We start from the raw sequence: 25,037 nt of genomic DNA, 5'->3' as shown, positions 1-25,037 counted from the left end.
GTCTGATTGTTTCCACCTGTGTCCAATCACCTGCACCTTCCCAGTGTATTTAAGCCCTGTGTGTCCTCTGTCATGTCATCGCATATTGTTGCGTGTTGCATGTGGTGCACGTTTCGGTTCCTGTCGGCGTTAGGCACCGTTCTGCTTAATAAAAGACTTCTCCTGCAGCTCTGCGTATGAGTCCTCCCTTCCGGTTCCTGCACCAGCTCCCCGATGTGACAGACATTAGTCGACAGGTGTGGTACACCCTGAACAAGTTGCCAATCGATCACAAGGATCACAACCATTAAACTAAAGGGAAAGTTAGAAATGGGATTTCTAGTTTTTACATTTTAAAAGCAACATCGGCTGAGACCAGTAATATACAACTGTCATACCCATCTCGTATAGATTTGCAGTCCAAAGGAAGCTGCTGGAGGGGTGATTGGTGAGGGCTGTACTTTGCCAGGTCTTTTGGAGGAACGTACATTGGCTTGGTCCCATTTGGCTGCAAGGAGCAGACAGATATGGAACATTCAACAACCCAATGTCTAATTTCATTTAAAAGTTTTTTCTTCAACATTCCTGCTAATCATGATCCGATGTGGGTCTGGACCAAGTGACTCTGTAATCTGATTCAGAACTAAAGGCAGAGGGTTGAAGCAAGCTTCATGTTAGGTCCCATTTAGTTAAACATCCGGCCAGTACCGTGGAGCTATTGATAGGAGAGATGCTATGAAGGCAAGCTGAACATTAAAACATCAAGTTGTTGTCAATTATGCTAGAGTACATCTGGAGTTAGGACGGCAGATGGAAATTAACCACAAATATCCAGCTTTTTATCGATAAAGTATCTGGATGCAGACATCAGTTTCACAATCAGGGCTAACGTGTCTGAATTTCACACTGTTTGTAGAAAACCTCTCATTCCGTCCCATTGCTGCTGCAGGAATTCATACATAAATTTCATGTACTCCTTCTCTTCAAACCTGAACAAATGATCATTAATCTACTTATGGCAGTGTCAAATCAGTATATTCTTTATTTGCATGTAATATCTGAGGAGATAAGAAGCCACCCACAGGGTGAAATTGGCCAGATTCCGGATGACTTTGGCAGTTAAGATACGCAAGATGTTTGGATGTGGCTGCGCCAGGCCAAAAAGAGAAGGGCTAAGGATAGCAAGAGTCGAAGTAAGAGAGAAGAAGCAGAGATGAGACGCTGGCCAATCTCAGGTCTGCCCTGCTCTTCAGACCGTGAATGCACGACTTCTACTTTTAATGAAGTGTATTGAACTTGTACTTGTATTCCATCAAAACGCCTTACACGTCTGTTATTATTAAAATATCACATTTTGCTTTCAAATCCGAGCACCGGAGCCCGACGTAATAAAGCTCCCGCAGGTCTGTGCGCATCTGTGCTGATGCGCGCCGCTTCCTGGCTGTGCGGAGCGCTCATGTGACCGCGCAGTGCGCCGGTGGAGGACACTCGCTGAAGCAAACGGAAACGACGGCTGTAGGTTGGAGCTCCGCAGCTTGCCAGTTCCATTTGGTGCAGTTTGAGGAGAGCTGCTCGGGACTCCTGAAGATGTTTTCGCTGGGGGAGAAGATGGAGTTCCTCGTGGGAAACGGGCCCTTTTCAACGCCCGTCGGGCAGAGAGTCGGTGAGTTGCCGTCGCTTCTTGAAACTACAAGTCGTTGCCCGTGGAATTTACCTAATCGATAACATGTCGTCATTGTTTTAGCACACTCGCGGGGACGTGGGCTAAAACAATAAAGTAATACTTTGTTTCCTGATTTAAGATATTAAAACATAATGAACTCAAAATTTGACAGAAACATTAAAAAAAAGTCTTCAGAGCCAATGACGCGACAGAGGCGGGACTCGAGATCCCCCGATTATTCGTCTGATTGGTTTTTGCAAGTGAAATGACACATAATTTGACGAATCAAGGAGGCGCTTTGTGTTTCCTTCTCGCTTTCTCGATTACTGAAAATGCAGCTTCACGCTCTAATGGTCATTTGTCTCTGACGCTCGAACGTGTTCCTCATCAAACAACCTCTTCCACCAGCAGCGGTTCCTCATAGCGGGCAACACGTCGCTGCTTTTTGTGAAGCAAACAAATCCACATCCAACTCTCAAAGACGGCTGTCTCTTGACAGATGCGTGATCGGGACGAGCTAGAGACGTGAGAAAACGACACAGAGCCACATCTCAAGCCTCCCTCCTTCTTGCCTCATGCTCACAATGAGAGGCTCCTGAGGCCAACGGGAGCAGAAAGCAGCTGACTGTCACATGTAGCGGAGGGAGCCAGGGGGGTGAAATGGGATTGTGAAAGGCAGTGTGTGTGTGTGTGTGTGTGGGTGAAGGAGGTGAAGGAGATTTAGACTTAAGAGGAGCCGGTGAAGGGTGGAGTGCAAAGAAAGCTGGCTTTGTTTGCTAAACAGTTTGGAGGGAAATACATGATTTAAGCCATAAACCGACTTTCTAATAATAATAATAAAGCAATGTTATCTGGAGAATACCAACCACCTTTGCGGGTTCAGTGTTTGATGTTTGTCTTTGCTCCTCTCGTCAGTTTAAAGTTGATCGGGTCTTGTTAGATCAACACAACAATCGCAATCATCGATCCAACCACGTCAGCACGGCCTTTGACAAGCAGATTTCATTGTTAAAGGGGCTCTTGACCCAAATTATACATGGGGAGATTCTGGCTTGAAGTCTCAAGAATCACCCAGCCTGTGCAAAGTGTTGTGTATTTTGTCAATCTGAAGTCTGAGGGCATCATGATGAACAACGTGGTTTTCTGGCACACAACCAGTTCTTCGTCACAATCACTTTTCAAAAGAAACCATTTAAAAAAAACATTTCCAAGTGTGTAACCTGTGTCATATGATATTCTATTATTTTTCTATTCAAATATCTGTCCCGCGATACAACTGTAACTTCATCCTGATTCCCTCCTTGTTGACAGAGCGAGCAACCAGCGGCACTCTGCAGTCCGACGACTGGGGCCTCAATATGGAGATATGTGACATCATCAACGAGACGGACGAGGGGTACGAGAGTAACGCGGTTTCACGAGAAGCCTCTAACTGTCCACATCTGCTACACATTGCCTTACACTTCTTACCTGCATTCATGCCTTCTATTGTTGTTTAGCTGTGTCTGACTGATCTAGCATAATATATTTGACATACTCCAGTGTTTTACTCTCACGTTTTTGTGTACCCATTGTAAAGCATCAATATTGTGTAACCTTTTTAATCCCATCTTCTGTTTTATTTTGTAATAGCTGCTCTAGGACTAAAGATGAAAAATAGCCTTTTGGCTAACAGATGCATTTTGCACATTTTATCTTTGCTTTACTTTTTTGTGTCACGTCCTGTATGATTTTTTTTGCAGTGCAGTGTGTTTTTTGTAATGCTGAAGGCCAAATGTCCCAGTAACCCTGAAATGCAATGTGTGCAGTGGTTAGATGTCAACAAGCCCCAAAGGATCAAGAATCTCTCTCATAGACGTGAACCACATATAAAACTAAATTTCTCTGGTTATTTTCACATTTGTGAATAGCATTTTTTCATTTTTCACAGGCCCAGAGATGCAATCAAAGCTATCAAGAAGAGAATCGTGGGAAACAAGAACTTCAGGGAGATCATGTTGGCTCTTACAGTGAGTAATCATCTGTATCCCTTCTGTCCGTGTGAGAGTGTTGTTCGACGATGATTCTGGTCCTGAATGACATTATTGTGCTGATTTGTAGCTAACTTAACTGTCTTTGTATACGCAACAAAGGGTTAACCAATTTTTGTGCTCATGGATTTACTTACATCCACAATTCTTTTACATTTTTATATTGACTAAAAACTATTTCACTCAGGTTCTTGAGGCCTGCGTGAAGAACTGTGGCCATCGCTTGCACGTTCTTGTTGCATCGCAGGAGTTTATAGAAGGAGTTTTGGTGCGTGCCATTCTGCCCAAATATAACCCCCCCACGGCTCTCCATGACCGAGTGCTCAGCCTCATACAGGTTTGTGGATGCTGCTGCAGAGGGCAATGCATGACATAAACAGCACTTGGGCTGCAACTAATGTGTGATCAGTATGCTGCTTGTTGGGTTAAGTAATTGATTAATTGTGTCTATACAAAAGAAATAAATACATCTCATCTCATTTTACCATGAGGCTATTGTTGTTATATGTTTATTTTTGCCTAACCATTAGTTCTTGGCTCACAGCTTTTCATGTGCTACCATAGAAAACAGAGGAAGCCAGAAAATAATTTCAGCTTTTTTTGTGAGATATTTACGTTCTGTTTGTTGAAATCCCACAGAGTTTAATTTTTGCTAAAGTTCTCCTCTGTTATGGCTGTAGATTCGTACAATGGTATTATCAATAGTGTTCTTTGGAAAATTAAATAGGGCTAAAACATTCCTGTGCTACAGTGGCATAGCCAGTGATAACTATAGATACATATGCTGATGTATCAATCCTTTTCTTTTGCCTTTAGTTTCCTCTTGTTTTGTTTGTTTGCCAGTAGACCATCTTATTTAACGATTTATGGTCATATGATCCCCAGTCGTGGGCCGACGCGTTTCGGAGCTCTCCCTCCCTAGCGGGGGTGGTGTGCGTCTACGACGACCTGAGAAGACGTGGTTTGGAGTTCCCCATGACAGATCTGGATGCTCTGTCTCCCATCCACACTCCGAATAGGGTGAGAGGAAATAACACACCAAAAGAAGAGAATCTGCAGGTATCGATCTCATCATTGCACATCCATTCATTCTCCATTCATCTTGCAGAGTATCCCAGAAAACAGGACTCCTGATGCAATCCCTGCCGCTGCTCCCACACCAGAGTCCCGACCCGAAGCCCCGTCCAGTGTTCCCACTCAGAGTTCGTCACCTGCGGTCCTGTCCAGCGAGGGACCAGCCTCACTCTCTGCAGAACAGGTACTCCAGCGTAAACACAGTCACGGACCACATGGAGCAAGTGAAGAAAACTACAACCTTTCAAAGTTTGGGATATTTGTAAAGCCAATATGAATTTGCATGAACTTTGATATTGAAAAGCCTTTTTTTTACTTTCAGTGTCCTCCGTTGTGATTCAGTGTTCGAAAACCATCCTTCTGGAAATACCCAGGCTTTAATAGTACGCATGGCATGGAAATGTTCAGCATCTTTAAAACTTGTATTATGGATACTTGTTTTACCTCCAGAGCAGCATTTAAAACATTAACATAGACTAGGGTTAAACTGCATCTTAAATTGGGTATGTGGTTCTCAAACTGGGCACTGAATCTTGCACATGTGGCCGAGGGGTAAAGTGTGTTGTGGAGAAGAGCTGACAATGTTGTTATGCTGTTAGTTTAACCTGGGATTTACCTGCTTTTTCATGTGGACATCTAAAATATAACTGTTTCACGTGAGTAATAGGCTGTTTTTATTCCCATTTTGGCTTTTGTAGAATAAAAAAAAATATATATATATTTCCCTTCCAGGAACAGAAGCTCCGAAGTGAGCTTGCGCTGGTTAAGGGAAATCTCACTGTGATGACAGAGCTGCTGAATGAGATCATACCTGGACAGAGCCAGCAAGATGATACAGAGCTGCTGCAGGTGTGTGTGTGTGTGTGTGTGTGTGTGTGTGTGTGTGTGTGTGTGTGTGTGTGTGTGTGTGTGTGTGTGTGTGTGTGTGTGTGTGTGTGTGTGTGTGTGTGTGTGTGTGTGTGCGCTTTAACTTCACTTTGATACTCGTCAAAGATGGATGATGTCCATTTGTTCTGTGTAATTAGTGATGATAATGAATTAATCTTGCTGTTATCTGATGTCCAAGCAGCAGCTGTATCTGGTGTGTAAGAGCATGCAGACTCGAGTGGTGGAACTCATCCCCCAGCTAATGGATGAAGGGTTTATTGAAGAACTGCTCGTGGTCAACGATGACCTAAACAATGCCTTCATCCGCTATGAGAGGTGTGCTGCAGCCTAGCTTTATGTTTTGGATCATAGGAGTGTGATATGTATCATTAGTAGGTCTATGCTGAGTGCTTTTGTTCTGGACAGTATGAAATCAAGTTTGATTGATTATCATGGCTAAATTCATAATAATTTGTAATTGTGTTATAGGTTTGACAGACTGAACAAGGCACAAAATACTCAACAGGTGAGAACTTCTTGCCTCTTCATTTCTACCGCAAGAACAAGCTCACACATGAGATGACGACCTGTGTTACATCCTCACTCTAGCAGAGCTCTACAACAAGCCAGAGCCCCGTCAGCCACACCCAACCTGCAATCATCACAACAACCAGCCAACCTGCAATCATCACAACAACCAGCCAACCTGCAATCATCACAACAACCAGCCAACCTGCAGTCAGCAACACCTGCGTCAGTCTACCCCAGGCAGCCGACCACAGTGAGTACACGTTTTTGGTGACTTCTCCGCCATATGTGCACTTTTTTGCAAATACCATATCCATGTGTGTATCAAGTCGGAAACTGGAGTTATGCACTCATTATTTGGCATGTATATTCGGCAGAAAACAGGATGTTGGGGTTGAGAAGGTTTAAAAGAGGGGGGTTCATAATAACAAACATCAACATGACAACTTGGGAGACTAGAGAAAATCCTAAATTGCGCAATTGCACCACAAGTTTGAAAGTTCCCTATTCGTACAAAAGCACAGTTTTTTTTTAAATTAAACGAATGACAAAATTAAAAAAAATTTAGGTTAATCTGGGTGGTTTTGTTATAGTCTTGCTGCCGGAACTTCTAACAGAATATAAAATGGTTTTACTTTTTCCTTTAGTTGTGACACCATCTGTAAACATCTGTCTTGCAGAAGAGGAGGGGGAGTTTGACATGTTCGCCCACACGAGAGGAAGCTCCCTGGCTGAGCAGAGGAAAAGGTGCTGACAGCATAGTTGTCCAATCTTTAACTCCTGAGCCAAAGACCTGTGTTGAAATAAGTATTTTGTTTATTCCATCATACACTTACAACAAATCTTTTCCCCAGTGTCCGGTATGAAGACCCCGGGGCTATGGAGGGCCTTGCTGGAGCCCTGGATACGAGGTTGCAGGTCACAGGAGGGGTTAGTATACCACAGAGATAAATGTTAAGTAGAGCTAAAACACAGCGTCACCTTATCTTGAATACTTTTCCCCTTAGACGGCACCAGCCCAAAAGTCTTTGCAGAACGATGTTTGCAAATCTGGGGATATGGTAAGAGAACGATTCTGCCTTTTAAACAGTGTTTTCTTGAAATATATCAATTTGATGTGTGATTTATTGCAGGATAATCTATCTTTAATCTGTTGTATTGTGTGAACATGCAGGAAGGCCAGTCTTCAGTTAGTGAGGGAGTTTCCAGTGCAGGTAAATTGTTCTGTCTGCGAGTCCATTGCTACCATTTTTGTGTAAAAATAATGATTTATAGTTTGCATGTGTCCATGCACACCCACACACCCACACACACACACATCTAACTACAACTTTTCCTTTCAGAGTTTGATCAGTTTCTAAAAGATCGGGCAAAGGCATCGGACCAAGGCGGACAGGCGATTCGAAGCGTGCCGCCTTCCACATCCAGACCGCCGCCGCCGCAATCTACCCGGCAACAAGAAAGATCAGACCAGCTTTTCTCACTTTGAGTTAGAGGACAATCGAGAGAAGCAGCTGGCTGTAAATATCAACATACACACGGCATTATGATATTCTATGACAATCGATAACAAGCATATACTGCATTATGTCAGGTTTCCTCTAAGAGCGCGCGCGCACACACACACAAATAAACCTGACACTACAAACGTGCTGCCAAATCAACTCATTGCATAAATGCAATATTTATTAGTTAATTAGTAGTTTAATCACATTTCTCATTCAATTGAATAGAAAGTGTGTCCAAACTCTCACTGGTACTGTAAGTATAAGAGAGAGTATGTCAACGTATTTATGAAATATATTATTTTAATGTTGGTGTAAACAAAAGCTTAAATTGAAACCATTGTTTAGAGAATAAATAAGATGTTTATATATATTTGATATCACACAGTCATGTGCCTTTGACCCAGGCAGCTGGTTTTGTGTAGATGAGAATAAATCAGGTTATTGTTCTGCAAACATGTTGCTTCTGTCCACTTTTTTAAAATGATGTCATTATCTAAGCTTCCATGATTGGAATTTACCCCGAAGCTCGTATTATGACTGATATAAGTGCAACCTTTGTGTGACAGAGCTGTTATTTTTCAAGACTGTGTCAGAGATTCCTGCTCCACCAGATCACGGTCAGATGGTTCTTGTTTTTCTTGCTTCCAGCTTGCTGTAAATTAAAATTATGCCAAAACTTGTTTTTGCTCATCCAAAATCTCCTTGATGATGTCTCGCTTGCTTGACTTCACTAAATCTGATAATCTAACCATGAATCTAGCTTCTGGCAATCCAGCCATAACACCAAAGCCTTGAAAACGAATTGGGAACTTGCTATGGCCATGCTCAATAATATCTCTGCTGTTTGTGTTAAAAGGCGCTGACTTCAGTATGTTATTGTTCACAACCTCAAGGGTGTCTGGTGTCGGGGTCTCTGAAGCCCCCGAAGGAATACCCATAACTCATCCTCCTGTTGTACCTTCCACACTTAAAACCATGCCTCGACCATTCCACTGCGTGGACTTTGCCTGCTGTATTTTCGTTTCATTTGCATCTTTTGCTTCTAACATTTCAAACCAGATCCAGCCTCCAAAAGCAACTGTTGTTCAAGACGAGGAGGACAGGGACTGGAATTTACAGTTTGTGCAGCTGAGAGCCAGTCCCACCTTACACCCTGCTGACAAACACTGAGGACTACCCATACATGCCCAAACCCAGTGACCGACAGCCCTCTCGCCTTCTGCTTCTCCTGGGATCCTCTTTTGACCTGTTCTGGGTGTCTATAGAGCAGCCTTTCGAAGCCACTGAAGGAAATCCGTCCGTGCTTGGGAAATGATCAAATTACACCGCTGCGAGAAAGAAATTCAACTCGAGCGCTTCTCCGGAGCTGAGAGAGGCTGCGGCAGAAACTGGTGGAGGAAGGTGCAGATCTGGACCTGAGGTCTGTCCTCACCGGTCGCCAGTTCACTCAGACACTGGTTAGTGCGTGTGGTGGAAATTTGTGGATTGAAGCCTTGTGAGAAATAAATAGTATCTTGAACTCGCTTTATGATTAAGTATTTATTACTAACTAGAATATAGAATTAAAGTATAAATAAAGTATTAAAGAATACAGAAATCATCAACACAAGCCGTAAGCACAGACAGTAGTTAAATGACTACAATTTAGTCGAAAAGGGAAAGATTGTTCCTTCTCCCTAAGAAGAGGAGCAGGAAGATCTGACAAAGAGGAGAGGGGAGAGCAGGAGCTTTATACACCTTGAAAAGGGACCTGTGTTGTCTCAACAGAAACCCCCCCCCCCCCCAGGACAATGGCATGTAAGGGAAATCCCAGATGTTGTATAGCTGACCCTCCCTTAATGGCAGCCAATCAATCACTAATCCAAGACAGATAACAAAAAAGGATATGGATCAGTCAAGTCGTCCGTGGGTCCCTCTGTTTGGACAGGAGGCTATCGTGAACTTAGAAAGGTCACAGGTTTCTCAAGAAAGGTCACACACCAAAGTCCTGAGAGACTCACAGTATGCTGCTCACCAAATTCTCCCCCGACAGTGCGCTCAGTGTGGATCTGGGTCTGGCTTTCTGGCCACGTCGGGTGCCCCAGACTGATTGTGAAACGTCTGATGGGTTGCCCAGTTGTTCCTTTCCAGTTGGGATGTAGTGTGTGCCAGCTCAGACAGTTCGCATAAAGATTCTGGCCTGGCACTGCTGGGAAATCAGAGAGGGAGATGTTTCGAGAGGGAATACATCGGACATATCTGATGGTGGAATTGAGATGGGGGCTGGTGAAATCACCCAACAGTGCATTTGGAGGCCGGTGCTTTATCCCGTGGTCTTCTTGTAAATGAATGTTTTGCTCACTGGCTTAAAAAGTTCCATTCCTGTGATATTCCAGATGTTTAAAAGCATTTTATATTGTCATTGAGCTGTTTCATGAATGACATTGAGCTTATCATTGATGAAATCAAAAATGTGTCAACGGATTTTCCAAACCTCATCACATTTGCTTATAATCAATTAGTAAGACATTGCACGTTAATGTTGCTGGCTTTAAGCAGAATGAAATGCAAACTATTTCCTCCTGATAAATTGTTACTTAAGCAACATTCGTGTTTCTTTTCTAAAGGTGGTGATCTTTAGTACAGGAAAATCTAATATATAGGCCTATAGAATTCTATAGAACTCTGTACTATTGAAAGGTCAACTCAACAGCAAATGTCTGCTGACTTTCTCACAAGTCATAAATAAAGCCAAATATTGATGTTAAGATGTTTTCTATATTTAATCAGTATTCATTTTAACCATTGATATCCTAATAAAGCTGTTTATACTGTGGGTTCCTTTGTCTATTTGGGAGTTGCGTTTGCAATAAATAAAAACATTTTCAAAAGCTGTAATGTTTTGCCCATTCTTGCCCCACCCATCAATAATATCTCAATAAGCCATTCATCCCACATCCACGACCGAATGTGGATCCTAGTTACTCGTCTCTTGTTTGACAGTAGCCACCATTTGCACAGACATAGTTAACGTTTTGTCCGAGGGGCCGTGAATGCAGCATCGCGGTACATCCCACCTGCGCTGTATAGTGTACACAGACAAGATGGCAGCTTCATTGGAAGACGAGTTTGAAGACGCGCCTGATGTGGAGCCGTTAGAACCAACACTGAAGAATATCATCGAACAGAAATCTTTGAAATGGATATTTGTGGGGGGGAAGGGCGGTGTTGGTAAAACGACATGCAGGTAGGTTGAAGGGAAATGCTAGTACGCTCCTGACTTTGGTTCCTCCACAAGCTAACAGAGCTAACTAGCCAGCTAGCTTAGCTACCACCTGAACCGGACGTGGATTTTCCGTTAACAAGGCTTTTCCACAATACCAATTTAATGAGCGGTAGATTAAAGTCACAGGTTTGAGACCCGCAAGCTTTAAAATACCATCCCCATCTTACTGTGGCCTGGTAACCCAGCGCAAGCGAATTCATCTGAATGCTGTCAAGCACTGTCACCAGCTAACATTAGCCAGCTGCCTGTAACTGTTGACTTTCTCAAAGGCTTTGACAGACCCGATGCACGATTGCACCGACAGCCTGGTATTTGTCTTCTGTCTTAAATTTTTTTTAGCTCGTCAAGCTAATATAGTTAATTTAACTTAATAGACATCTGAACTTATCCTTGGGTAATGAATAAACTAGCGCTAGTTAGAAGCTCGCGTTAGCTGTAAAAAATTTCGCGTAAAGTTAAGTTATAAACTGGCAAGTCGCGCCACCTTTCAACTGTCGTTGGAGCCCTTGAGTTAAGATGACAAAATAAAGCATATAAACATTATAAGACCGAAAACTTATAACGGTAGATAACCTTTTAATAGTTAACTTAAAGGTTTAAAAGTCGATCTGACAGCCCAAGTTACAGGCAGCCGCAGCGGACACCTAACGTTAATCTTCTTACTTCAAGTTGCTTAATCACTGCAGTTAACTTCATACAACCTTCTAAGATCAAAGTATCCCGCGTTGTTTTTCTAGTTGCAGTTTGGCTGTCCAGCTCGCTTCCGTCAGGGAGAGTGTCCTCATCATTTCCACCGATCCAGCACATAACATCTCTGATGCTTTTGACCAGAAGTTCTCCAAGGTGCCGACTAAGGTCAAGGGTTATGACAACCTCTTTGCGATGGTGAGTGACACTTTTTTCGGGGTACACTTGAGCTTAATTTGTTTTCACCTGTTTCAAAAGGTTTTTCACTTGTTATTGCATAAAAGGCAGCGATGGCCCTCATAACATTAATTGGTGTCTCTAGTGCCAGTTAATCGTTTTTTCCAGTGAGCGAACAGGCACCTTTTATGACCATTCAAATGATTAAACAAGACAAAATGTTTAACATATTGTACTCCTATAAACAATGTGGATGCAGGTAATTTAGACAGTAAAGATAATAAAAGAAAAAACGCATAAATAAAAATCCTGGTTAACTTTCAGGAAACGTTTATTGCCATCATATGTCAGACATACATGGAATTTGAGTTTGTGGTTTGTGCATAACGGAAGACAGTACGACAATGGACAACAGACAACATATTGCAGCAATAAGATACAAATTTAATAAAATATATGCTATGGGTTAGAACATAATTAGACCATTTGTGCAATACACCTATTTCCCCTTTTGCTTTTTGCCATTTTGCCAAAATAGATGGACATGTGGATAGAAAAATAGCAGTATTTGTTAAGAGGTTTGTGTGTGTGAACATGTGGTAACTTTATGCTTAATTCCACATCTGTGTCTGAAGCATCACTGTGTAGCTAAACTGACCTGCTGGAGGCCTTCTTGAAATCATTTAATGTTCCCCAACCCCTCAGTTTGAAATTTTGCTGATTACTTGTGCCTGTGGGGGTGCAGGAGATTGACCCAAGCCTGGGAGTGGCAGAGCTGCCCGATGAGTTCTTTGAGGAGGACAACATGCTCAGCATGGGTAAGAAGATGATGCAGGAGGCCATGAGCGCCTTCCCTGGTATCGACGAGGCCATGAGCTATGCGGAGGTCATGAGGTAAGACGTGGTCACTGGAAAACCAGTTAACACTTTTTTAGTAACATTGCTGAGCAGATTTGCATTTAACCATTGATAGAAGAAATGATAGTGTTATACTAACTCAGCACTCACGTCTACCTGACCCTTAGGTTAGTTAAAGGAATGAACTTCTCAGTGGTGGTTTTTGACACGGCCCCTACTGGTCACACGCTGCGGCTGCTCAACTTTCCAACCATCGTGGAGCGTGGTCTGGGTCGCCTCATGCAGATAAAGAACCAGATCAGCCCTTTCATCTCTCAGGTAAGGAAGAGACAAGCCGATCATGTCACTCATTAGTTGTATTTATTTTTATAAAAGGTCCACAAAGCTGCTGTTGAACTAGAAGTAAGGGTGCTGCAAAGTTATTCAAGATATTTATTGTCATGTGTACAGTTTAACAGAGTTACTCTGTACAATGATATTGAAGTGGAAGTGTAATAAATACATACACAAATTTTTGGATTCATATCATTAAGGACATTTTCCCCATTTAATATGAGTTGTTATTAATTCTCCTTGTATGTCTTCTGTGTTTCCCGCTCACTGTTTGTAGATGTGTAACATGCTGGGGCTGGGTGACATGAACGCTGACCAGCTGGCCTCTAAGTTGGAGGAGACTCTGCCGGTCATCCGCTCAGTCAGCGAGCAGTTCAAAGATCCTGTGAGTCCCTCTGGTTGAATTTATGTTGTATATTAGAGTACTTGCTTTGGTTAACACAGGCTTTTCAAACTACACTTAGTCACTGAAGTGTTTCTATATCTGCATGCAGAGGCTCCCTTGCTCTAGATGAACACAACATATATTTATACATTTCATTGTTGCCGGACTAAGTCAGATGTTCTGCTGACATGCTCTTTCTATTTCATATCTTTTACTCTGATTGCAACTCCACTCTATTGTGTTCAAATTATAATTTTTTTTACATCAGCTTTAGGTTGGTAATAGAATTTTTAAAGGAATTTTATAGCAACCCATCACCTAATATTAAAAGCTTTCTGTAAACTCTTATTTTCTTTTGCCCTTTCCTCGTCTCCATCAGGAACAAACCACCTTTATCTGTGTTTGTATCGCCGAGTTCCTCTCTCTGTATGAGACAGAGCGCCTCATCCAGGAGCTTGCCAAGTGCCGCATCGACACGCACAACATCATCGTCAACCAACTTGTTTTCCCTGAATCAGAGAGGCCGTGCAAAATGTGTGAAGCCCGCCACAAAATTCAGTCCAAATATTTAGATCAGGTACGAGTCAGTAGTTTTATGTGGTTTTGAGAATGTTTCTGCGTAGTTCGCCCCGAATGTCCCGTGTTGCATGCCTCATTAATGGTCTGTCTACTCCCTACAGATGGAGGACCTTTATGAAGACTTCCACATAGTCAAGTTACCGCTGCTGCCCCATGAGGTTCGGGGGGCTGACAAGGTCAACACGTTCTCAAAGCAACTTCTGGAACCCTACAAACCCCCAAATAAGTGAACTCCCTCCCTACAGGACCTCCGTTCTCCCTCCTCCAGACTACACATTAACAGTTTGAACCCCCCCCCCCCCCTCCCCCCCCAAAAAAAACACACACACACACCACACACACACACACAACTAAGCCTCAGTAACAGTAACAGCCTCGTTGATCCTCTCATTCCTCGGTCCGTCATCCCGAGCAGAGCACTACAACAGCAGGGCGCATGTCCTTGTTGAAGGGGAGCTGATGAAATCACACAAATACAAATCCATAATCTTCTGTATTATAAGAGAAGTACTTTCCTTTCCTTCATATCATGTGTGTGGCAGTTGTACTACTCCTACTTAAAGCATTTCACTTTTTCTCGACGAAAACCTCCCATCATTCATCGACGGTGCTGTGTAGTCCAGGATAGAACAGCTTTCAGATGGTTGGTGTTAATGCCTTTTCTTATTCTATGTAGTTTGGTGGCTATTCTCCAGTTTGACTTTTGACCAAATGTTGATTCAAATGTATCTCTCGGCACATCTGGAACTTACATTAAAATGTCTATGTTCAGCGTTTGACGGCTGAGCTAATTTACCTAAAAATATAGAAAGATCATAGCAGTTCGTAGTGTGTATTTTACTATGTGGCAAATCAATAATTTCACATTATGATCCTGGTTGTAATGCAGTAACTTAATGTCAATGAGATTTTGAATCAAGTTAGAAATGATATATATCTATATATGGTCATTGTTTGAACTGGACAGTCTTAATGGCCTATGTTAAATATTCAAGCCACTTCAAGATCTATTTTTTGGGGGATTAAACACTGGTTTGGGGAGATAGAAAGGCAAACATGTTAGAGCAGCTGGAAGACAAGTTTGTGACGGCTCAAGTTCCAGCACCAGGCAGATTCCCAAAAACACTCGCTCAGTTTGTTTACAGACAATTAAATGGACAAACTATTGAAATACATTGTTGGCCTTATTCTTAGTGCATCGTTAATAAAAATATATGGAATGTTACTGGATCAAATATGAAACAAATGAATGAATGGCACCTTGTAAAATCACAGCATCTTTGCCCTGGTGATTAAATACTTGACTGCTAATTTCAACGGATTGTTACATCAAAAAAATACAATTATCCCATTCCTGTCACTGAATGCTTTTGGGTCAATAATCTGTTTTCTATAGATATTCTTTTAATTACCTTACAAATGTTAATTAAAAAAAAAAATAGTTGCTTACGCCGAGAGCCGTTTGTCATTTTTTTTTAAACCCTGCAGCACAAACCAGTGGAACCAGCAGAATGCCTCTTGAATCGACCATCAACACGACATGCAGGAAATGATTCTCATGAAATAACGTTACGAGGAATAAGATGCCCCAGAGTGAAACAAAGCGACACAAACGATTCCTTGGGAATATTAAAGGCCTCCTGAACGTCACATCCAGTCCACTGCCTAAAATAGCTAAAGACACCAGAAGTCATTAAGTCTGTTGTTGTAAAATGTGTCCTGGTGGGAAAGTGCCTCGGTAACAAGCGAGATTATTGCACCCCACTGCCATTTCATTTTTTTTCTTGGAGGAAGAAGCCTTTTTCTCCAATTCAGGAAAAAAAAGTGTTATTCAACGAGCGTAATTATAAACCTGCAAGCTTAAAAATGTGTTGTTTTCAATATCACTTAACACGACAGTTGGCCACGGTTCACTGGCTCCTGTTCCACAATTCCCGACTGCACTGTACAGTCCGTGCGCTCCTGGTGCCCTGTCGCTTGTGGTCCATCACCGGGCCGCGCTCTCCCGGTCGGGGGCCGCGATAATGAGCTCCTCCTCCTCCCCTTTTTGGGGGGATTTACCCCAGGGCGCACTGACCACTAGACGCACCGAGGAGGCTCCGAGGAATTACTGCCACGCAGCCGAGCGAGCCTCCAGTTGACCAAGCTGACGCCGGGGGGGGATATCAGAGTTCTGAGCTCTTAGGAAAAGAAATAAAAACTCCACTGGGGAGCACAGAGAAGACTGATGAGTGAAAATGGGAATTCACTTCTCCGATGGGGCCGGTCACGCATCAGAGTGTGTTGAGCAAATGGCACGGTCATAAAGAAGAGACGCTGGAAGAGGTAAGGAGACATCATCTTTGTATTAATGTAGTAGTCTTCTTGTTGTGTGGTAACGGTAAAGTACTCTACCCGTGAATCGAATGAATTTGAAGCTTCCTGACCCTCTTCGTTACGTGAGAACGCTTGTTTCTCGCTGCAGGTGTGACCCCAGGGAGGATTGTTTCTGTTATTGAGGACCTATAATCCGACTGTCACCAATGACTGTCACCTACACAGCTAGAGTCGCAAACGCCCGTTTCTGTGGCTTCTCCAAGCTGCTTTTGGCCTGGAGAGGCAGCATCTACAAGGTTTTATACAAAGAGTTCCTGGCTTTCTTCGCCATGTACACCGCCATCAGCATCACCTACAGGTGAGCTGGAGACGAGAGCTTTCTGAACGGCTCATTTATGCATTGGTTTACAAACTGCTTCACTCTTACTCTTTTTCAGATTTCTGCTGTTTGATGATCAGAAGAGGTATTTTGAAAAGCTGGCAATTTATTGCAACCACTATGCCAGTCTCATCCCCATGTCCTTTGTACTGGGTAAGCACTCATGGTAATCTTTCCACCTATTTCCACAGAGAAAAAAACAGAATGGCACTTCATCACATTTACAGACTCCGCCATAGATTCTTCACTTATTTAATCTTATTCTTTATAATATTATACTGTTTAACCTGTCCTTGTTTTTATCTTTTTTTTAATGTTTCTTGTTTTTTTTCTAAAAAGAAACTCCAATATGGGGAAAGAAGGATAAACCGTTGTCAAATTCTAGCTGACAGTCGTCCGTTCAGCTGAAATTCTTGCTATAGTTTACAGCATGTAAACCAATTACATGACACACATTGGCTCTCTGGTGTATCAGTTGAGATCAGTAGCAGAAATAACATTAAAGCCTAATATTTATTTAATTTATCTTGGGGGCCCCAGAGGCCACTATAAGGACTGTTCTTGATTGTGGCTTAAAACAACGTGAGCCCCTCACCTCAGGGTCTGTGTGTCTGTTCTCCCCGGCTGTCTGCAGGTTTCTATGTGACCCTGGTGGTGAACCGCTGGTGGAGCCAGTACACCAGCATCCCGCTCCCCGACAGGCTCATGTGCGTCCTGTCGGGGGGCCTCCAAGGGAGCGATGAGCGCGGCCGCCTGCTGAGACGGACCATGATGCGTTACGCCAGTCTGTCGGCCCTTCTCATCCTCCGCTCCGTCAGCACGGCCGTATTTAAGCGCTTCCCCACCATGGACCACGTGGTGGAGGCGGGTGAGTGGCTACTCGGGCAGGTGGGGTGGTGGCGCTGGTGGCGGTGGCCTGTGAGTTCCGTCCATAGCACCCACTGAGAGTTTGCAATGAATGATCTATTTACAGTCATCCTAAGATGCTTTAAATAAATAAAATGGCAATAAACGGACTGGCTGCAGATTCAGCTACTGCACGTACCTCTCGGCAACTATTACTGTCAGATGAATCTCCTCACAGTGCACGGAGGGCTCACTATGAAATGGAGAGGGGCTTTGGGGCTTTGGGTCGGAGGCCGTGCAGGTCAACCAAACGGATGAGAGGGTTTTTTGACAAACCAGCGGCACGTGGCTCGGCCCGCAGGCCGACCAACGCAGCAGGTTACCACGTCTCCGCTGGTGGGTTTACGTCATATCAGATCAGATTTTCTCACTGAAAAAACTTTTTTGTTTACTATGTTTTTTGTTAAAAACTTCAATTTGTTTTCACCTACCATAAAACATAATTCATTGGAAATGACTTTGCAGGAACAGTCAGAAGGTACAAGTTGCTGCGTTACAGGTCTGTTAAATTAAAAGCTCTTAACATTTATTGCAAATGATTTTGTTTTTAACTTATAAACAAGTGGAACAACATATGCCAACGAAAATATGGTTTCTGTGCATTCTGTGCATTCAATCAATTATCAATTGTAGTTGATTAATACAAATGTGGCTACGGTCCTTAGCATAGCCTCACAAGAATTAAACAAAACAAAACTCGGAAAATTGTTGTACAAAAATCCCCCAAAATAAATGCGACAAGCTGCAGACCTGACGCCATTGACTTGTTTTAGAATCAATGTGGTCCTTTATTTGATTGTGCTTGGAGACCTTTGTCGGTGACCTCAGTGACCACAGACATTTTGAAGAGTGTCCCCTTGTGCACACGGAGCTCTGCCCTCATGTGGCCGCAACCAGAGCTGCAGCTTCTGTCTGCAGTTTGGATTCAGTTCTCTCACCGATTATCAGGACTCTTTCACCTGACTTCGGTTTTTACTCTTTTACAACTTAAAATGAAACAAAGTAACTCTGAATATTGACTCCTCGTTCCTTCCTTTTGCTGAGCCAATTTTTTTATTAACGTTTTTCTGTTCACGCAGGATTCATGTCGAGAGAGGAACGAAAGAAGTTTGAGTGTCTCCACTCTCCTTATAATAAATACTGGATCCCGTGTGTTTGGTTCACCAACCTGGCGGCGTTGGCGCGCTGCGAGGGCAGGATCAAAGACGACCACACACTCAAACTGCTGCTACAGGTCCAGCGGCATAAACACGTACACATGAACACAGGAGGATTCAGATGAATCAAGTGACCTAAACGAGTCTGTGAATTTGTGAACAGGAGCTGAATGGGTTCAGAGGGAAGTGCAGCATGCTGTTCCATTATGACATGATCAGCGTTCCCCTCGTCTACACTCAGGTAGGAGATCAGGAGCTGCCGGATATGTGCACGGCTTCAAACCTCACTCAATCACATCTTTAACTGAACTATGAATGTCATACATTCATTCATCAGTGCACTGCCACATTAATAAAAAAACGTAGTTTCTTCTACATTGATACTGCAGAAGTTCTACTGTATTATCAAAAAATAAACTTGAACTTGCAGGCAATAGTGATTATAGTGGCAATAGTCTGTGTGATATGCACATTGCCTCCCTCCACAATTAATATTAAAGTATTTAATAGTACGATGGATATAGCTACTGGTTTAAACAGTCCTGTGGCTTTTGGTTAACTTTCTTTGTCTCAGACAGCAGTTGCGTAAATACAACAGCTCCCATCGGTGTTAGTTACAATCACTTGGAAAAGATCAGTGCAATTAGAGTCCAATAGTTTATTAATTCAAACATTGTACCTTGGAGAAAAGTCCTCTAAGATATTTTGTGCGACAACGCTCTTTAGACAAACAATTTATCAACATACTTTGTTACTGGTCAACTAACTTAAATTACTTATAAGAACAATAAATACAGGTTCATCAGGCTTTGTGGTATTTATGGGTGTAACTGATGCTCAATTAAATTGTCCCAGTTGAGAGCCAGTTTGCACAACACCACAAGGTTATTAGTCCCAGGACAAACAGCCTTATATTTAACTGCTATAAGTCAGATGTAGAAAAGAATTTCCATTAAACGACTATCCTTCACTTTAAAAAGTCATTCTTTCCTAATTTCTTATATTACATATCATACCTTTAAAATTATGTGATTATCAATTGCTGTACTTCAAGGTTTCAAGGATAATTTATTGTCCTCATGAGCAGAAATGGTAGTGCATTCTTGTAGTGTGCAACATTATCCATCATCCTCGACTGAGCAACCATACACAAACATTATGTGACCATCCATCTTTCCCACAGGTGGTGACTTTGGCCGTATACAGTTTTTTCCTGGTGTGTCTTATTGGTCGTCAGTTCCTGGACCCCAATCAAGGCTATCCAGGTCATGACCTTGACCTCTACGTGCCCATCTTCACCCTGCTGCAGTTCTTCTTTTATGCTGGCTGGCTCAAGGTCAGAGAGAGGGTCACACATCACCTGTTGGGATACCTGAGCACGATACAGAGATGAAACCAATGAGTCATGTCGTTAGCTGCTTTCACTTTCTGTCTCCTGAAGGTTGCAGAGCAGCTGATCAACCCTTTTGGAGAAGACGATGATGACTTTGAGACCAACTGGCTAATAGACAGAAATTTTCAGGTTTCTCAATGTTTAATTTGCCTCTTCTTTATTTTTCTCTACTTCATAACAATATTTTTGCCATAATATAACATTTTATTTAACACTGACCTGAAAGACATCTTTTTGGCTGATAATCCCACATGCGATAGATGCTAAATTCACCATTTGAGCTTTACTGCCATGTCTTCATTTAAGCGCAATATAACTGTAACTGATTTATCCTATAATGAGCTTTTACTCATTATAGTAAAAAAAACGTAACATTACATTTACATTATAGTAAAATACTTGAACCGTGTCTCTTTGTGATTCGCTCTGCAGGTGTCCATGATGGCGGTGGACGAGATGTATGGGGATCTGCCGATGATGGAGAGAGATCGATACTGGAATGACTCCAACCCGAGACCCCCCTACACCGCCGCCACTCTCTTTGTCCTCCGCAGACCCTCCTTCCAGGGGTCCACTTTCGACATGGCGTGAGTCTCTGGCGCGGTCGACGTGTGCTCAACCTGTGACTGTGGTACTTTCAGTTTGAGTCCCCCACTGGGTGGGAAAGTTTGGGTGATGAAAGTGAAAGTATTCCGCGTGAAGTCATGTGAAACAATCTCTGCTGAAAAGGTCAAAAATGTCCAAACCCAACCGCTGTGATGTATTTTCTGGAAACCAAGAGGTGAATTACCTTGACTTGTCTTGACAGGATCCCTAAAGAGGAGATGCACTTCCAGCCTCTGGAGGACATTGCTGAGAACCTGGAGGAGTCGGGCAGTCATCACCCCAACATGGCCCTCTTCAACCGCCTGCTCAAAGTAGCCCCTTCCCCCACCGGCTTCATGGGAGGGGCCCTTCGCCGCACCTCAGCACAGCTCCAGAGGCTGCGCCACTCTCCCAGCATTGACCAGTGCACCAGCGATGATGAGGAGGATGAAAGTGGTAAAATAGGCAAAGCTGGGTCTCTACCATCAGGCCTGGGGCAGGAAACCCAGAGCACAGTGTGCAGTTTCAGGGAGGAGAAGGGCGCTAGGACACCTCTGCTGGATATTCAGTTTGGGGCTAAGCGGCAGGAGAGGCGGGGAGGGCCCCCTCCTGTCACTGAGAAGAAGGGAATGAGAGCAGTGGACGAGAAGAATGAGGAAGCGTGGCAGATCAGGGAAGAAAGAGGGGAAGTAGAGGGCACAAGGGGGGAGACCCAAGCTCCTGCGTCACTGTTTCCTCCTCCTCCTCCTCCCCAGTCCTCGAGCGAGACGTCCACCCAGTCGGCATCTGCCATCCCCTTCCCCTCCCGTCACCCCTCTGCCTTCCTGTTCCACCCAGATTCCCACTGCAGTCTGGAGCACTGCAGCTCCCAGCCGACTATCAACCAGAACAGAGCCGTGCCCGCCATCCCCAAACCTCCCTGCAGTGGAAACAAAATGTCCTTCCTCGCTGTGCCGTCTCACGAGGAGCCCCAGCGCTTCCGCAGCGTGAGCATGGGATCGGAGCTCACGGGGTCCCGGCCGGACGACAGGTCCTGAGGTTCCCATCAACTTTTGGGGCTGTTTGAAACGCCTGTCCTCGTCTTCACCAGTGAAGTTAGTCATGGATACAAAACTGTGCTGCCACTCTCAGGGTGGACACTTTAAAAAAAAGAAAACGTATGTATGACAGCAATAGCTCCCCTATGTAAGGACTCTCCCGTTTAACTGATGGTGAACGTCATCTGAACTGTAAGTTTCTACTTGACTTAATAAGTTTCACACATTTAGCTTAGCTTTGCACAAAGACTAGGGATTGGCCTCCATCAAAGAAGGAAGAGAGAAGGCGACTGCCCACATCTTCTGTAATGTTCATTCATGTGACATGTAATGTTTCTTAGTATCTACAAAGCTACATCCCGGGACATCCCTAGTAGTTCAGAATTGTCCACAAAGCCAACAAATTAACCACGAGACAGGTCATGTGCCATGTGGCAGTTAGCTTAATAATTGAGCTAGTTTAAATAAACCATTGGCTCTTGTTTTTAGTTCTGATTTATTTTCAAATAGTTACTACTATATAGTGAGACAGCTATGGAGTTGTCTAAAGCAATGTTTGGAAAAGCTAAGCTGGATTTTTCAGTTTTTCTGCTAAGCTCAGCTAAACCTAAAAAACGGAGATGGGACTTATTTCCTGAATATCAGGTTTGTGTTTAGAGTAAGAAGATATTTCTGGTTTCCCAGGTGTCTGCACATTATACTGAAGTCTCTACTTGCATTTTAGCATCATCAGAAATAGTGATGAAACATATTACTATTTCATTTTATTTTGTTAGTATTAAAATATAACTTTAAACACAATGATTTTATAATTATAATACATATTAAATAAACAAATAAGATAACAGTCTCATTTTACATTATTGACATAATGAATAGTCATTGCATTATTTCTGTACCTGCAAAAATAAATGTATAAATATGATATAATATGAAATGGAGCAGGAAATCTTATTGACAAGCACACATTTATGTTTAAAACATAAAACCAGTGATTAATAGCACTTACTATTCATTATTTTATTTGCAACAAAAATTAGTTAAGAGTTCCAACATTGACCAGCAGGAGGTGATAGCAGCAAACCAAATAGAGCAGGACAGTAATTCAATGAATTTACAGAAAATCACACCTTCTTCCACAACCCACATCCATGGTGCCCATGAGTGTGGGAGGGATGTGGGGAGGGGCTCCTCCTGGACGAAGGCTGCTACCTCTGCAGCAGCCGGGGGGAGAGGGCCCTCCTGGCCAGGGTGGACTGCCTCTGCTTGGCCAGGAAGGACTGCGCCGGCCCCGGAGCGCTGAATTCCTTACACAGAGCTGAGGACTGCAAGAGGCAAACACCGAGTCAGCTGTTAGTGGAAAGTGTAGTGTACTATAATTTAGACCTGTTAATCACACCGCCCTGAGACCTGTAATCTCAAATAATAATGACTGCTGCTACTTCTGCTACCACCACTGTACCAGCAATTCAGGTTTTAACAGTTGCCTTAGAGCCATAACAACTCTACGAGTAAACAAAAAAACATTTCCAAACACCTAATAAAATGTGTACTTGTAAAACAAAAACCAGGCCTTAACATTGTAAGCTGCTCGCTTTCTTGTGAGAAGCCAGTGAAAGAGAGCATGGAAAATCCACCTGTCAGAAGAAGCTTGTGGGTTCAAAGAAGATAATTCACTAATATTTACACACCTACCAATGTGTTTAACTGTCATTTATACTTCTGATAAACAGCATCTCATTCAGATCGATTGGAAAGTCTTTCCCTGTGAACTCACCATGCTTTGCCAGGCAGTCTGGATCCGCTTCTCCTCTTTTTCCTGTCTGGACCTTGTGTCCTGTAGCAGTCACACTTGAAATGTTTTTTTTTTTTTACCAAATCACTTTGATGCTATGTAATAGAATGCCCAAGTCTTGACATACACTGACCCACCTCTGGAGCAGCTGTCCTCATGGCATCAAATGGTCCGACCTCTTCTTTGCTGGTCATTTTTTCGAGAGAGCGTTGACCACCGACAAATGCAACCCGATAAGAGGAAAACAATTGTTAGCGTGACTGAATGACACCAGCAGCCCCTCGTCCGTATGCAGCTCGCTGCTGCTCTTGGGCTTTATTTTGCAACCGAGGCCCCGGTTTTGTTGTGTGGCTGACACAACAATACGGAGAGGTGCTGCAGGGCTTAAATGCTTTGGCTCCTCTCCACAGCCAAAAGATGCCATCCTGCTGACTCGGGCACATTCGACGGCCCGGAGATTAGAAGGTACTTACCATAACACAGTGCAATCAACTATACGATGGATATCACATGAGTTGAAATTGATTGCCTCAATTTGGGCAGCAAATAATGGTTTGAAGCAGACGCATCAATGACCTGACGCGACAGTCCAAAATGAATTATGGTGCCGATAAATGAGCCACGTCACGCTTTGCTGTTTTCACAAACAAGTTCAAATAGTAGATGACTAGTTTCAGTGACTCAGAAATGCTGTAGTTCCCCCGTTTATCACTTGACCAGCATCAAAGGCTAGCAGTACCAGCGTGTTTGGAGCCAGCAGCAGAGAAAGCGCCTGGTGGACTGTCCTCTACCAGACCACTCCATTTTCCTGTGTCCCTGAGTCCGTTTTTTACAAAAGTTAACACATTCCAGTGTTTGTGCTGGCTTCAGGGGAAACACAGGTTATGTTTTTGTCAATAAGCGCTAAAAACGCAAGTGTGGGGGAGGATTTCAAAGAACTGTTTGAGTGTGTGTTTCACTGGAACCAGGAGTAGACGGGCTTACTGACACAGTCTAAATTAAGACGGAAATCTACTCTGAAGCTCCTCATGAACAATCTCACCATATTTGCCACAGGGAACCTTTTTTAAAATATGCATTTGCCTCTGTGTACGTTCAGTTTGTGGGATTCTGTGGAAAAGAAATGCCTGAAACGGAAAGTGAAAGAAAAAAAAAACTGCATGCGAGTCTCATGCAATCTCACCCATGTGAGATCTACGAATGTTTACTCTGTTATGACAGAGATGCAGGCCACAAGAGACGCACGAGGCACTGTGGATTCCTGTTAACCAAGCGGGGCCGGAACATCTGTTGTGAAAGCTTCCTCCTAGTTTCTGAGACGCTGTCTGGTAGATAGTTTCCTAAAGAGTTCTGTTTCATCCTAATCAGTTTCCTTGCATCGGCTCATCTGATGGAGAAAACTCCTTGATGATGCTATATCAAGAAGAACCTTTTTTGTAGTTTTAACCGTCATTTTCATCAGTATAATACTGTAGTACTCACAAAAGCAACTTCTGGGAACTAGGTAAACTCACTAGAGTCCAACAGGCAGAGAAA

The 25,037-nt window shown here is 43.2% G+C and overlaps 4 protein-coding genes across 7 annotated transcripts; all 4 read left to right on the top strand.

Moving 5' to 3' along the window:
* The first annotated feature begins 482 nt into the window (after positions 1-482).
* On the top strand, positions 483-8,336 carry LOC119217722 (target of Myb1 membrane trafficking protein-like). Of its 4 annotated transcripts, XM_037471600.2 has the most exons (16): positions 484-1,642; positions 2,142-2,167; positions 2,954-3,038; positions 3,573-3,651; positions 3,860-4,009; positions 4,558-4,692; positions 4,781-4,930; positions 5,479-5,595; positions 5,816-5,949; positions 6,103-6,139; positions 6,223-6,394; positions 6,789-6,888; positions 6,996-7,071; positions 7,149-7,202; positions 7,316-7,355; positions 7,485-8,335. In XM_037471600.2, the coding sequence occupies exons 3-16, from the start codon at positions 3,001-3,003 to the stop codon at positions 7,628-7,630; spliced, it is 1,428 nt and encodes a 475-aa protein (XP_037327497.2). In that variant the 5' UTR covers positions 484-1,642; positions 2,142-2,167; positions 2,954-3,000; the 3' UTR covers positions 7,631-8,335. The 4 variants fall into 4 exon arrangements, with proteins under 4 accessions (XP_037327495.2, XP_037327497.2, XP_037327494.2 ...); XM_037471598.2 differs by lacking the exon at positions 2,142-2,167 and having other exon boundaries at positions 483-1,642; positions 6,226-6,394; positions 7,485-8,336; XM_037471597.2 differs by lacking the exon at positions 2,142-2,167.
* A 183-nt stretch (positions 8,337-8,519) lies between these two features.
* Positions 8,520-10,516, top strand: LOC119217768 (noggin-1-like). The gene is given in 5 exon segments (XM_037471661.2): positions 8,520-8,782; positions 8,784-9,026; positions 9,028-9,066; positions 9,068-9,139; positions 9,682-10,516. Coding segments are annotated over 5 exon segments (909 nt in total). The 3' UTR covers positions 9,974-10,516.
* Positions 10,517-10,695: 179 nt separating this feature from the next.
* Positions 10,696-15,382, top strand: get3 (guided entry of tail-anchored proteins factor 3, ATPase). Its single transcript, XM_037471623.2, has 7 exons — positions 10,696-10,875; positions 11,652-11,799; positions 12,524-12,672; positions 12,804-12,954; positions 13,247-13,354; positions 13,734-13,931; positions 14,035-15,382. Exons 1-7 carry the CDS (start codon positions 10,733-10,735, stop codon positions 14,161-14,163), a joined length of 1,026 nt encoding a protein of 341 aa, XP_037327520.1. The 5' UTR covers positions 10,696-10,732; the 3' UTR covers positions 14,164-15,382.
* Positions 15,383-15,474: 92 nt separating this feature from the next.
* On the top strand, positions 15,475-22,544 carry LOC119217716 (bestrophin-2-like). The gene is made up of 10 exons (XM_037471585.2): positions 15,475-16,258; positions 16,398-16,607; positions 16,687-16,781; positions 17,263-17,496; positions 18,614-18,768; positions 18,855-18,932; positions 19,875-20,027; positions 20,133-20,213; positions 20,517-20,671; positions 20,893-22,544. Exons 2-10 carry the CDS (start codon positions 16,456-16,458, stop codon positions 21,704-21,706), a joined length of 1,917 nt encoding a protein of 638 aa, XP_037327482.1. The 5' UTR covers positions 15,475-16,258; positions 16,398-16,455; the 3' UTR covers positions 21,707-22,544.
* The last annotated feature ends 2,493 nt before the right edge of the window (positions 22,545-25,037 follow it).

Source organism: Pungitius pungitius, chromosome 9, assembly GCF_949316345.1.
Source record: "Pungitius pungitius chromosome 9, fPunPun2.1, whole genome shotgun sequence".
NCBI classification, from domain to species: domain Eukaryota; kingdom Metazoa; phylum Chordata; class Actinopteri; order Perciformes; family Gasterosteidae; genus Pungitius; species Pungitius pungitius.
Note: the sequence above shows the minus strand (reverse complement) of the source record. Positions and strands in the feature narration are given on the sequence as shown.